General features: G+C 46.3%; 1 protein-coding gene and 1 long non-coding RNA gene across 12 annotated transcripts in view; one reads left to right on the top strand and one right to left on the bottom strand.

The window, feature by feature from the left end:
* Positions 1 to 13,720, top strand: part of IQSEC2 (IQ motif and Sec7 domain ArfGEF 2) — a 78,078-nt gene that overhangs the window by 33,358 nt on the left and 31,000 nt on the right. For 3 of the 8 annotated variants that reach the window (XM_070784636.1, XM_070784640.1, XM_070784643.1), the window contains exon 3: positions 2,876 to 2,971. The exons of 2 other annotated variants lie outside the window; for them this stretch is intronic. In XM_070784636.1, the coding sequence (XP_070640737.1) occupies positions 2,876 to 2,971 (96 nt within the window). Of the gene's footprint in view, positions 1 to 974; positions 1,129 to 2,750; positions 2,972 to 13,720 lie in introns of those variants that run through there. 3 more of the 8 variants (XM_070784639.1, XM_019956121.2, XM_070784641.1) reach the window with 3 other exon arrangements.
* LOC139181382 (uncharacterized) overlaps positions 1 to 13,720 on the bottom strand; it is a 46,909-nt gene that overhangs the window by 22,447 nt on the left and 10,742 nt on the right. For all 4 annotated transcript variants that reach the window (XR_011565361.1, XR_011565360.1, XR_011565358.1 and 1 more), the window contains exon 3: positions 6,975 to 7,014. This is a non-coding gene — a long non-coding RNA (uncharacterized lncRNA). The remainder of the gene's footprint in view (positions 1 to 6,974; positions 7,015 to 13,720) is intronic.

The raw sequence follows: 13,720 nt of genomic DNA, 5'->3' as shown, positions 1-13,720 counted from the left end.
GGAACCAGCTGCCCCAGCAGGAAGGCAGGAAGACTGGCCTGTGGCCTGTCAGCTCCTATTCCTTCTAGATCACTGGCCCCCTGGCCCCTCCCAGGGCCGCCTTCTGCTCAGAACAGCCAGGGGCCTGGGCTCTGGGGCTATGAAAGGACAGGAGCCCTCTGAGCTGGATCTGGGATACTCTTCAGGAACCTCACACCCTTCAAATCCTCCAAATTCTCTCCTTTCTCTAGCCCCCACATAAGGAGGAGAGAGAGGTTACTGCGGTAGGTGGGTGGGGAGTCAGGCTACCTGGATTCTAGTCTCACAGGCAGTATGAACTTTAGTAAGACTCTTCCCTTCTCCAGGCCTCAGTTTCCCCCTCTGTAAAGTCAGGAGGGGCAATTTCCTTAGAACAGCCTCTAGATTGTGAATGGCATTTCTTCTGATTTTTGCTTTTCTGTTCAGGGAGCATTTCTCTTGGCCAATCCAGAAAACAATGCAGAAGAGAGTGAGAGCTTATTGCAATGGTCAAGAATATTGGCTAGGGCCTCATCTTGATTTCCCAAAATGGGTGATTTGAATTTTACTTGATCTGGAACATCCTAACATAACCATCACACGGAGTCTCTTTAAATCTGTGGAAGATGAGAATGTTTGTGAAAAGCTTCTATGGAAAGGTTTCTGTATTTACAGGGCAACCATATGGCCAAGGGGATGGAGTCCTGATTTGGGAATGGCGAACACAGATCCTGACCTTGGGGTTCCGCTACTTACTAGCTCTATTACCTGTGCCGAGTTACTTAAATGTTTCTGCGTCTCATTCTTGACAGGGTGCTTGGGGAGATTGCAACAGAGGTGCATGTAGTGAGACCAGCCTGAGGTTTGGCCCAGGGGAGTCTCTTCAAGCTCTCAAAGCTGCTTCCTCTTACTAGGAGTTCCCAGCCCTCCTGGGGGAGCAGGGGAAGGAGCAAAGTTTCCAGTTGCAGTCTGGCCCCGAGCCCAGCCGGCCTGGCCCCGCCTCCTTGGTTCCTCCTTCTAGGGAAGGGCTGGGGAGGAGGGGGTGGTGACACAGTGGAGGCACCGCCCTGGCCAGGGGGCCTGCCCTCGGGACAGGTCCAGACCCATGGAGCCCCCCAGGAGGAGTAGCAGGTAGGAACCTGACCCCCAGCCTCAGCCCTGCAGCCTGACCCCCTCCCTTCCTGCCCAGGCCTGGACCTGGTCCCTGGGCTGCTGATTCAGCAGCCTCCTGGCTTCCTGGTTCCTGGCTCCCCTCTTGGACTCTTGGAGGCCTTTGGCTTGGGGGAAGGAGGCAGCTCGAGTGAGCCCAGGGGCATTTGGGTGCCCAGCTCTGTGAGGACCCTGGAGCCCTGAGCAGCACAGTCTGTGACCCAGGAGGGGTGTGATTGGTGGCTGCCCGGGTGCCTAGCCTGGCGCTGTGGGGCTGTCTGTAGCAGCTGAGACTCTGATACCAACATTCCAGCAGCCTGTGGGTCTCTGAGTCTCAGGTTTAATGAATCAAGGACTTGGGCCGGTAACTGGCACCTAAATGGTCCTTGAGAAACAGTCATTCTGCTGCTGATGATTATTCCAGAGTCTCTGATAAGAAGAGTATCAGATTCCAGGATTCTGTGTAAGGTTCTAAGATTTAGGCATCCTCTAATTTGCAGCAAGCAAGATAGTGGGCAGCTGGCCTGGCCTGCAGCTGCATCTCCTGGCCTTTACTTGGGCTCTTGAATGGCCAGGCCCTGACCAAAACCAGCCTTCAGGGGCTCATGGGGGACAGGGGCTGGCTGACTGGGGACTCACTCCCAGCATCTGCCCCGCACTGGGGAGGCCAGGGACTGGGCCTTTGGCCTCACTACCCTGCTGTCTCTCCTCCTCCTTCCCATTCTCTGGACTTTTCATCTTGGGAAGCAGGAGGCAGAGGGGCCTTTGGACCCCGCTCTAGGGGTGGGGGACAGCGCTGGGGGGTGGGGCTTGGGCCCTGCCCCAGGCTGGGGGTGCAGCACTGGCCTTGGAAGCAAAGAACCCCCTGTCCCCGGGCTCGCTGGGCCCCATCCTCCCACTCAGTCCTATCCTGTCACCAGGACCACTGAGACCTTGTCAGCTCTCCTCCGCCCTCACCTCTCCTGTCCTGTGCTCTGGCACTCTGCCTCTCCCCCGTCTTCTTTCTGTGTCTTTTGTCTCGCCCTTTCACTGTCTTCCTCCTCTGTCTCTCTCCTTCTCTGTCTCACCCTTTTCTTGTCTCTTTCAGTTTCTCTCTGTCTCTTTCCCTCTCCTCCTCCAGTGTCTCCCACACCCTCCCCCACCCTGCCCCAGCCTGGGTTCTTCACCCTCTGTGGACCCAGAGCCTCTTTTCTCCCCATCCTTCCCTCCCTTCTTGTGAGGGGTCTTCTATAAGGGGGAACAACCCCCTCTCCACACACCTTTTCCCTTTCTCTTTCATCCACCCGTCCCCCTCCCCTCTTCCATCCCCGTGTAGCATCTGGTGTGAGGAGGGCCCCCTCCCCTTTCCCTACTGTGGTGTCCCAGTGTCTCCGTGGCCGAGGTCCCCACGGAGTCACCTGGAACACAGGAGGCCCAGCCCAGCTCTTTCGTCTCTGCTGCCCCCTGTTGTCATTGTGTTCTGTTTGTGGTTCAGTGCCGTCCTCTCTTTCTTGACTTTGTGGTTTTTTCTTTTTTTCTTCCTTCCTTCCTTCCTTCCCTCCCTCCCTCCCTGCCTCCCACCCCTCCTCTTCCATTCCCTATCCTCCACCACCCATTCCTCCCAGTCTTCCCCTTTCCCATACCCCACTCACTTTCACCTCCTTGTCCCCATTCCCCACCCTGCCTCTCCCCTCCCTCCCTGTCTCTCTCTCTGTATCTCTTTCTCTCTCTGTCTCTCGCTGTCTCTCAGGTCCACAGCGTCTCATACTCTACACCAGTATTGCTGTCCTACTCAGGTCCTTGACTCCATGAAGCTTACCCCCTCAGGCAGGCTGGCAGAGAGCAGGTAAGAGCTAGACCCACCCCTCCCCCAATCCCTCACCCCTCCAGACAAATATGAATATCATTGCCAGCCCCTCCCCCATCTTCCTCTAGCCCCTGGAGTGATTGTGGAATGGGTGTCTGAGCGGGTGAGCAGAGTGACTGGGGGACCAGGCCAGGAGACCAAAGAGGACATTCACAGCCTGTTTGTAGCTTGACCTTCCTTAAACATCCTTCTTAGATACTTTCCCCCCAAAGTGGGAGTGGTTGGTCCTAGAATATGTAATATTTGAGCTGTTTTGCAGGATGAGTAAGAGTCTGCCAGTTGGATAGGATAGGTTAGGGTGTTTAGGCAGAGGAAACCATCTGCCTACACTTTTGTAGAAGGAGATTATTTCCAAGATAATTTGAAATAAATACATTTTCTGATTATAATGTATAAAATGAAATTTTAATAGCAATGGCAAAAAAGGCTAGGTCCATTTGAAAGTTTAAAAATACTTGTGTTAAAGAGGAAACAAGAATGGAATTTATGGACTATTTAGAGTAGATGTCAATTGAGAATATTATAGAACAAAACCTATGGGATATGACCAAGGGGGTTCCCAGAAGAAAGTTTGTAGTTTTAAATGCTTTTATTAGAGAACAAGACAGCTTAAATGAACTAGCTATTCCAATCAAGACTCTATAAAAAGGACAACCAAAAGAAAGTAGAATTAAGTAATTACTATAGATAAAACCAGAAATTGGGCTTCCCTCGTGGTCCAGTGGTTAAGAATCAACCTTGTAATGCAAGGGACACCGGTTCAATCCCTGGTCCAGGAAGATCCCACATGCCGTGGGGCATCTAAGCCTGTGTGTAGCAACTATTGAAGCCTGAACGCCCTAGAGTCTGTGCTCTGCAAAAAGAGAAGCCATAGCAATGAGAAGCCCACGCACCACAACTGGAGAGGAGCCTCCACTCACCGCAACTAGAGAAAGCCTTGGCACAGCAACGGTGACCCAGTGCAGCCAAAATAAGCAAATAAATATTTTTAAAAAGACAGAAATTAATGAAATAGAAAACAAAAGGTTTGATAAACTAAGAGATGTTTTTTGAAAAGACCAGTAAACTAGACAGACCATGCTCTGGCAGATATGATTGAGAAAAAGGCAAGAAAACATGAAGTATGATGAAAGGGATTTAACCACAGATTCAGAAAATATTAAAAAGTCATGAGAAAGTGCTTTGTATAATTTTATACCAAAAAATGTGAAAATCTAGATGAAACGAGTGGTTTTCTAGGAAAATATAAATGACCAAAATCACTTAATGAGTGGCAGAAAACCTGAATAGAATAGAACTGTATAGAAGAAATTTAAAAGATGGTCAAAGTTTTCTCCTCAGACATGGTAGTTCAGGTATGATGGAGGTTCTGTCCAATCTTGATGATCAGCTACGTTTAAAAAAAAGAAAGAAAACTATATAGCCTAACCTCACATATTAATAGAGAAACACATATTTTAAATGTGTGTTTTAGATTCTCCAGCTGAACCCATCAGTGTATTAAAAGAAGGCTGTATCACAACAGGTGAAGGTCTGTCCCATGAGTGCAGGGGTTGTTCAACATTAGGAAAGCTGTTGTTATAATTGATTATACTAATAGTTATACAATCTTTTCTTTTTACTCTGTCTACATAAATGCTGAAAAAATAATCTGACAAAATTACACATCCATTCTTGATTTAAAAACCCTTAGTGCCTTAGTTATCTCTTGCTGCATTAGGACAATTTGTTAAACTACGATAGATAACTAGTACAGTAAGCTAGGAATGAGTGAAAACCTCCTTCACTTGGTAAGAATTTTTATCAGAGACCAAAATCAATCATCAAATGTAACAATGAAGTGCTAGATAAATTTCCATTCAATTCAAAAACAAAATAAGGATGACTCTTATCACTGTCACTAACCAATATTTTTCTGGAAGTTTTAATCATTGGGATTAAAAAAAGTGATATAAATATCAGAAAGAGGATTAGCATTATTGGAAGACGATATGGTTGTCTACTTAGATAATCAAAGAGAATAAAAGGAAAAATTATTAGAACTAATAAGAAAATTTAGTGAGATGGGTAGATACAGGATAAATGTACACCCAAACCATTAGCTTCTCTGAATACCATCAATAATTAGAAGACATAATAGAAAAAGATTCCATTCGCAATAGCAAAGAAAAAAAATTCCCACAAATTTATAAGAAATTTAAAATACTCCTTTGTAGAAAACTATAAAATTTCATCAAAGGCTGTAAGGCTTGAATAAATTGAGAGTCATGTCCTATTCTTGGATGGGAAGAATTTAATATGGTTTAAAATGACATCCCCCCCCAATTTGATCAAAAGGTTCAATGTATTTCTCATTAAAATTTTAGTGGTATTTTCTTTGGGGATCAGACAATTGGATTTTAAAGTTCATTTGGAAGAGTAAATGCCCATGAATTACTAAGAAAAATTTGAAAAAGAAGAACAATGAGGGGGGACTTGCCCTATTAGATTAAAAACTTAACATAAATCTACAGAAATTAAAAATATATCATAAATAGAGGAATACATAAATTGAACAAAATAGAGAATTTAGAAACAAACTCACATATTCATATGAGAATTCAATTTATGACAAAGAATACATTTTAAATCAGTGGGAAGTCAGTAAATGGGATAGGATTTGGAAAAAAATCCTACCATTTGGAAAAAATTTAAGGAACTTCCCTGGTGGTCCAGTAGTTAAGACCCCACACTTCCAGTGCAGGGGGCATGGGTTCAATCCCTTGTCTGGAAACTAAAATCCTGTATGCTGCGCAGCACGGACAGAAAAATAGAAGAAAAAAATTTAAGTTAAATCCCTACCTTGCACAAAAATAAATGCAAAAAATAAAACTGTAAAAGTACCAGAGCAAAATCCAGAATATTTTTATAATAGAGTGGAGAAGTCTTCCTGAGCAGGACTTAAAAACTCAGGAGCCATAAAGTTAGAGCAATAATTTCAGCTACAATTAAAGTTAAGAACTTCTGTGTGGAAAAGATACTCTGCTGCTGCTGCTGCTAAGTCGCTCCAGTCGTGTCTGACTCTGTGCGACCCCGTGGACTGCAGCCCACCAGGCTTCTCCATCCATGGGATTCTCCAGGCAAGAACACTGGAGTAGGATGCCATTTCTTTCTCCATAAAAGATACTATACACAAAGTTAAAACAGAAATAACAGGCTAGAGGAAAGTATTTGCTACATAGATATCAGGCAAAGGTTAATAACACTATCTATATCATCTCCTGGAAATCAATAAGAAAAAGATGCACAACTCACTTAAAGTGGAGAAATAACGGTAATTTGACAGTTCAGAGAAGTAGACAGCTAATGAATGAGAAAGGATGTTGAAGCTTACAAGTAACTAAAGAATGTAACTAAAAAACAACAAAGTACTGACTTTCAAGTACCAAAATCTAGAAGATTAAAACAGTTGTGAAGAAACAAAATTGTGTATTCTTTGATTAGAGTACAAATTGGTTCCATTTTCTTGTGGGACCAATTTGTTAGGTGCCCCCAGAAACTTAAATTTACATATACTTCCAAGCTGAGAACTATGTTTCAGAGCTAGATTTCTCTAGAGTTTCACTATTAGACCCCAACGTGGCCAGCTAGAGGCCTTTTCCAAGTACCTCAACCCCAACTGCAAACATAAGCCACACTGTGCAGCTCTTTATCACATGCCCTTTTGTAGGATAGCATTCTCAGCCAGCTCTTAATGAAAAGGTTGCATGATGTATGCTTCTTAGATGAAGACAGGATTATGTGAGTAGGAATAATCTTTATTTTTAGCTGGTCTATAAAAATGTTAAAGCTACGGAAATAACTTTTATCTACATTTTAAACAAAACGTGCATTCTTTGCCCAGCAATTCACCTTTTAGAAATCCTTCAAAACTACTTTCAGACATATGCAAAGATGTTCTTTGCAGCATTGCTTATAATAGCAAACAATTAAAATAACCTACCTGTCCATCAGTAGGATTTCTTTCATGATCCACCCATACTCTGTAGTAGATCAAAAGAAAAAGATATATCTCTATATACTCACCTGAAAAGACCTCCAAGACTGATTATTCTATGAAAAAAGCAAATTGCAGAACAGAGCTTATAGTATGATCCACTTTTGTAAGGAAAAGAAAACCCTCTTGAAACAATGAAAAAATGTTATGCATACCCTGTCACAATTTTTAAATTACTGGCCTTTTTTCTTGGTCCCAATTCCTTGCCTTTACTAACTTGTTTCCTTCCTCCTCCATACTTTTCCCCTGTATCCACCTGTTCAGATGTTATTTTTCCTTTTAATAACTTGCTCAAATGCCACCTCATTCATTCAGCAAGCATTTGTCCTGCATGGTCTCAGTTAGTCCTTGTGCTGAACCTTGGTGAGACATGGGGATGAGTTGTGTCTGATCCTACAGTCAGAGAGCTCAAGTCTAGAAGGGAGAGAGACCCATAGACAATGATAGGTTCAGAGTGCTGCCAGGGGAGGGGTACCTCACCTCACCTGTCCCCTACAGGAGTGGATGTGTACTAAGTCTTGAAAGAGCAATAGCTTTCCTTTATCCCCCAATCCTGCCAGAAATGGTTGCCTACTTTTTGCGTCTTCTAAGTAGGATGACCTAATGGAATATAGTTGGGTCAGTACCTTTATTCAAGTCCAAATTCTGCTACTTACCAGCTTGACTCTGAGCAAGCCTCTAAGCTTCTGTTTCCTCATCTGTGCAATGAGGATAATGCCTATTTAACCTCTCAGGGCTGATTTTAGGATTGGAGATGGTACATGTAAAACTCCTGGATGACTATCAACTCATGAAGAGCAGGGGCTACCCATGTCTTGTTTTCTTCATAGACAGTGTGTAGCCTTGGATTGGATTGGATTTAAAAGTTGTACATGTCTAGGGATGGTTCTGGGCAAAGGATGGACTGACTACAGTGGGGTTTTGAGATGAGGAGGCTGAATATAGTACATGGGAAGGGACCAGGGGTTGGACTATAAAAAATGAGACCAGGGAATTCGCCAGCAGTCCAGGGATTAGGATTTGGTGTTTTCACTGCTAGGGCTTGGGTTCAGTCCCTGGTCAAAGAACTAAGATCTTGCAAGCCGTGTGGCATGTCCAAAAGGAAAAAGAAGAGAGAGAGCCAGGTCTCTGCTCTTGGCATGAAGGTGACACAGGAGGGAAAATAAATGTAGATGGCCCTGGGGAATGGAGCCCAGGCAGGGCATTCTGGCCCTAATTCATGGTCCTATTCTGCTACTGATGCCGTCTCACAGTACGGGCAGGGAAGCATGGTGGACCAATACTTGCAGTGGTCTCAAATTTCAGTTCCACCTCTGGCACCCACTAACTGGGTGACTTTAAACAACCGACTTTACATCTCTGAGCCCAGTTCTTCATCTGTCAAAAAGAACCACCAGCATCATAGAGTTTATTTATTGAGGGGTAGAAGAGATCATGGGCTTCCCTTGTGGCTCAGCCAGTAAAGAATCCCCCTGCAGTTTGGCAGACCGGAGTTCGATCTCTGGGTTGGGAAGATCCCCTGGAGAAGGAAAAGGCTACCCACTCCAGTATTCTGGCCTGGAGAATTCCATGGACTGTATAGTTCATGGGGTCGTAAAGAGTCATAAAGAGAAGAGATCATAAATAGAATTCACCTTGTTGAGTGCCTGGCACATAATGAGTGCTCAAAAAAAAGGGTAGCTATTATTAATGTTCACTTCAGTAGACACTTAGGGAGTTCTGCTGTGGCCAGGGCCTATGCTGGGTAATGGTTCTTGCCTTCCACAAATTCCCAGTCAGTTGGGGAAACTGAGGAGGGCTATGACAAAGGAGAGCACAGCGTGGGAGGTGCTGTGGAGTGGCTTCCACAGCAGTGAGAGATCTAGCCCTACCTAGGGCTGGTGCAGGTCATCTCAGCCTAAGAGCTGAGTCTTAGAGGATGACTCAGAGGCAGCCAGGGGAAAGGGTGAAGTATGCCAGAATATTCCAGGCAGAAGGAATAGCATACGCACAAGAACCTGGATGTTGTTGGGTAGAGCCAGAGGTTTGTTAAGAGCCTGGGTTGCACGGGTCCCAAATGGCTTCAGGTGGCCTGGGAACCTCCTGAAATTGAATGCAAAATGTTGTGTTTGTCTGGTTGTGTGGATTTGCTGTTGGGGAGATGGTTCCTGGTTTTCATTAAATGCATAAAGAGTTTTATGTTCCTCCAGAAAAAGTTAAGAACCAGTATTGCTAGTGATGAAGTGTCATGTGAATGGATACTAAATAGAAAAATTTGGTAAAATTTGTGTTTTAGAAACATCACATTAGCAGTCAGTATGAAAAATGGATCATATGCCTGGAGGCCAGCTAGAAGGCCTGAACTGGGGTGTTGGCATTGAAGAAATGACTTGGAGCAGTGCTACTGTGTTGCTTTACTCCAGTGGACACTGTTCACAAAGAAGCATTTTAATTTCACCTTATGGAATCTAAATCCTTTGAGAGTTATTAATGAGATAGATCCAACAGCAGGTGAGAGAAAGGGAGAAGGCAAGGATGAGTCAGTGTTAGCAGAGGGCCCCAGGGACGTGAATCCAGAGTAATAGTTCAGGAGGCAAAGGGAACCTCTGTTAATGCTCGCCCAGCACCCAAAGTCCATGGTCTCAGATATAATTGCCAACTACCGTCCTGGTTCTTGGAGATCCTGAGTGACACTGGAGGCATTTATTTCTCTATGCATATTGGAGAGGAATTACTTCTGGTTTGTGAGTCACGTATTTGTTTTCCTGAAGAAAGTAGTGTTTGAACCAATTATCCAAGGTCTGTAAAGATTTTGAGTGATAGAGATGGGAGAAGATGCTCTGATAGTGAATGCCAAGGCCTAGAGGTGAGAAATGGTAAGGCTGTACACTGAGGCAGAGATTAGATATACCTCAGACAGCCGTTTGCGGAGTCCAGGCTCCTTTGTCATGGTAGGCAGCTGGAGAGCTAGGAGCAGCTCTTGAAGAGGGAAGGTAACATGATAAGGTTAGCATTTTAGAAGGAAGGGAAACTAGGGAGGAGACTGTTCCAGTAATCCAAGAGAGGTAAGCTAAGGTAGGGCTTCCCGGGTAGCTCAGCTGGTGAAGAAACTGCCTGCAGTGCAGGAGACCCTGGTTCAATTCCTAGGTTGGAAAGTTCCCCTGGAGAAGGGATAGGCTACCCACTCCAGTATTCTTGGGCTTCCCTGGTGGCTCAGAGGGTAAAGAATCTGCTTGCAATGCGGAAGACCTGGGTTCGATCCCTGGGTTGGGAAGATCCCTTGGAGGAGGAAATGGTGACCCACTCCAATATTCTTGCCTGGAGAATCCCCATGGACAGAGGAGCCTGGTGGGCTACAGTCCGCAGAGTCACAGAGTCGGACACAACTGAGCAACTAAGCACAACACAAGCACACTGAGCTAAGGCAGTGGCCGTGGGGAGGGAGCAGAGGAAGTGGATTTGAGAGATGATTGGGAGGAAGAGAGAACTGGAGTCAGAGGCTGAACAGATAGTGGGGGTAGAGATGACCAAGGTTGGAGTTCACAGTGAGTTGCCCATGCTCAGGCCTGGCAGTGGATTCATTCATTTAAAAAATATTTATTGAGTGCTAGACAGTGTGTTGGGCATTAGAGATATAGCAGTAAACAAAACAGATGCCTGCCCTGATGGATCTTACAGCGGATGAGATGGATAATAAATAAGCAACTAAATATATATTAATAGCTTGTGTCTGGTGCTACACCTATCTGGGGAATGATGTTTCAGTGAGTGCAAAGGCCCTGAGGCAGGAGTGGGCTTGTTATGTTTGAGGAATGACAGGGAGACCAGTATGATTGGAGAAGGAGTGAGTGAAGGGCGAGAGGAGTCGATGATGAGTTAGCAAGAGCCAGATCATGTGTAGTCTTTTAGAGCTATTCAGGGGGGTAGACGGAGAAAGCAATGGCAACCCACTCCAGTACTCTTCCCTGGAGAACCCCATGGATGGAGGAACCTGGTAGGCTACAGTCCATGGGGTCGCTAAGAGTCAGACACAACTGAGTGACTTCACTTTCACTTTCATGCATTGGAGAAGGAAATGGTAACCCACTCCAGTATTCTTGCCTGGAGAATCCCAGGGACAGAGGAGCCTGTCGGGCTGCCGTCTATGGGGTTGCACAGAGTCAGACACGACTGACGTGACTTAGCAGCAGCAGTGGCGGGGGAGGGGAGGGGGTAGAATCAGCAGGACTTGGTGGCTGATTTGCTGAAGGGCTTCCCTGACAGCTCAGTTGGTAAAGAATCTGCCTGCAATGCAGGAGACCCTGGTTTGATTCCTGGGTCGGGAAGATTCCCTGGAGAAGGGATAGGCTACCCACTCCAGTATTCTTGGGCTTGCCTTGTGGTTCAGCTGGTAAAGAATCCACCTGCAATGCAGGACACCTGGGTTCGATCCCTGGGTTGGGAAGATCCCCTGGAGAAGAGAAAGGCTACCCACTCCAGTATTCTGGCCTAGAGAATTCCATGGACTGTATAGTCGGTGGGGTTGCAAAGAGTTGGACACGATTGAGTGACTTTCACTTCACTTGCTAAAGGAGCAGGAAGAATCTAGGCTTGGGCCACTGGGTGGTGGTGCCCCTTCACGAAAGTGGGAAATGCAAGAGGATAGGTTTGCAGTGGTAAGATGCTGAGTGAGAGGTCCCTGTGAACTCTGAAGGCCCTAAGAGCCATCTTGGTGGAGCTTCCAGCAAGCATTAGGCTTGGTGAGACCCAGGAGAGAGGTCCATGCTAGAGAGAGAGAGATGTGGGGGTCCTCAGCCATACCTGAAATTATGGAATGGAATGAGATCCCTGGACAGTGAGTGTGGAGTGAAAGAGAAGAGGACCAGAGCAGAACTGGAGAAGAGGTACCAACATATAAGGAATGGGGAGAGGAAGAGGAGCTGGGGGTGGTCCTGAGAAGTAGGAGGAAAACCAGCAGGGAGTGGGCTCATGGAAGCAGAGGAAGGGAAGAGCCGTCTGCACACAGGAGGGGCTTGTTAAGAGTGGCAAATGTTATAGCTGGGAGAAGTAAGATGAGGGTGGGAGAAAGTCTATTGGCTTTAACCAGTGGGAGGTCCTGGGCGACCTTACTAAGAAGAGTTTCTGTGGCTTGGTGGGCACATGAGGCAGATTGCAGTGGGTTGAAGAACCCGTGGGAGGTACTGAAGTGGAGATGGCCAGTGTAGACGAATTTCTCAAGAAGCTTAGCTGTGAAGAGGGGACAGGGACAGTGATTGCTTGAGGGAGATGTGGGGGCAGATAGAGGGTTTTTATTCCCAGATGGGAGAGACTTGAGCTTCTATAAATGTTGGTAGGAAGGAGGCAACAGAGAGGGAGAGGTTGAAATACTGGAGGGAGAGGGGATAATTGTTATGGAGGAGGTAGCAGGGGTGGGCTCCAGAGCCTGGGTGGAGAGACTGGCCTTAAATAGTATAGGTGTCCTCTCTTTCCCACAGGGAAGGAAAGCAGAGATAGTGGTGGTGGGGGGAATACAAGGGCATTGAGGGGATTGGTGAAAGAAATGCCTTGGAAAAGTTCAAAGCAACAACATGGAGAGCATGGATGCTGGAGCTAGGAAGAAGCAAAGAATATTTCTGGTTGGAAGTCAGGGAGGACTTCCTGCAAGAAGCAGCAATTGAGCTGGGTTGTGAAGTTTAGATAGGATTTCAAAGGGCAAAGCTCTGTGCAGGAGAAAGAAACAGAGTCAGCAAAAGCATAGAAGCATGAAAAGGCTGGTTCATGCTGACAGAATAACGGACAAGCTAGTTTCATGAAGGCTGGGCTGGAGTGAGCAGGGTAACACTGATGCCACTGATGCTGACAGTCACAATAATAGTTACCATGTGTGAGGCACCAAACCTACCCTGTGGCAGGTGCTTTACATACTTGAATTTACTTACTCCCACCATAACCTACAGAATAGGTGCTTCCTCATTTTGCAGTAAGGAAAGTAAGTCCTAGAGAGGTGAAGAAATGGACTCAAGGTTACCTGGATAGTAGATGGTGGGGCTGATACTTAAACCCAGGTCTGTCTAATTCTAAAGCCTATGCTTCTTCCACCTGACAGGAAAGGCCAGGTGAGGCCATAGGGTGGGGGAGCTTTGAATGTCAGGTTGAGGAATCTGAACTTTGTGCAGGAAGCAAAGGGGAGCCGAGGTGGGTGTCTGAGCAGGAGATCCACACTCAATGGTGGGATACAGGAAGCCTAAAGTGGTCCAGGAGAGTACAGAGAGAAAATCAGATGACTGCAGTGTCAGGTGAAGGGTAGCAGGGGCCTGGCTCGGATAGGAGGGGAGCGAGCCGGGGGACTGGAAGATCATTTGTTACCCGTGATAGCCTTGAGAAGTGTGGAGTTTCTGTCTCCTTTTATAGATGAGGAATGGGAGACTCTGAAAGGAGGAGCTGTTTGCCCAGGACTGGAGCCCTGGCTCATGTGGTTTTGCTGACTCAGTGAGTCTGTGGAACAATGTGTCAGAGGGAGCTCTGAGTATGAGGAGGGTGTGTATGTGTGTGTGTGTGAGTGTGTGTACGTGCATGCGGGCACCCGTGCACCCTTGTCTGTCACATGGACACTAGTGCCTTCCCTTTGCCTATCCGCTTTCCTTCCCCTGTCTTCCCGATCCTCCAGTACCCTGCATTCCATATTTCCTTCATCCCCCAAGCCAAGGGGTCTGGGAGTGGGGTAAGACTCTTTC

The sequence above is a fragment of the Bos indicus genome, chromosome X (assembly GCF_029378745.1).
Source record: "Bos indicus isolate NIAB-ARS_2022 breed Sahiwal x Tharparkar chromosome X, NIAB-ARS_B.indTharparkar_mat_pri_1.0, whole genome shotgun sequence".
NCBI lineage: Eukaryota > Metazoa > Chordata > Mammalia > Artiodactyla > Bovidae > Bos > Bos indicus.
The sequence above is the reverse complement of the archived record's forward strand: the minus strand, read 5'-3'. Positions and strand labels throughout refer to the sequence as shown.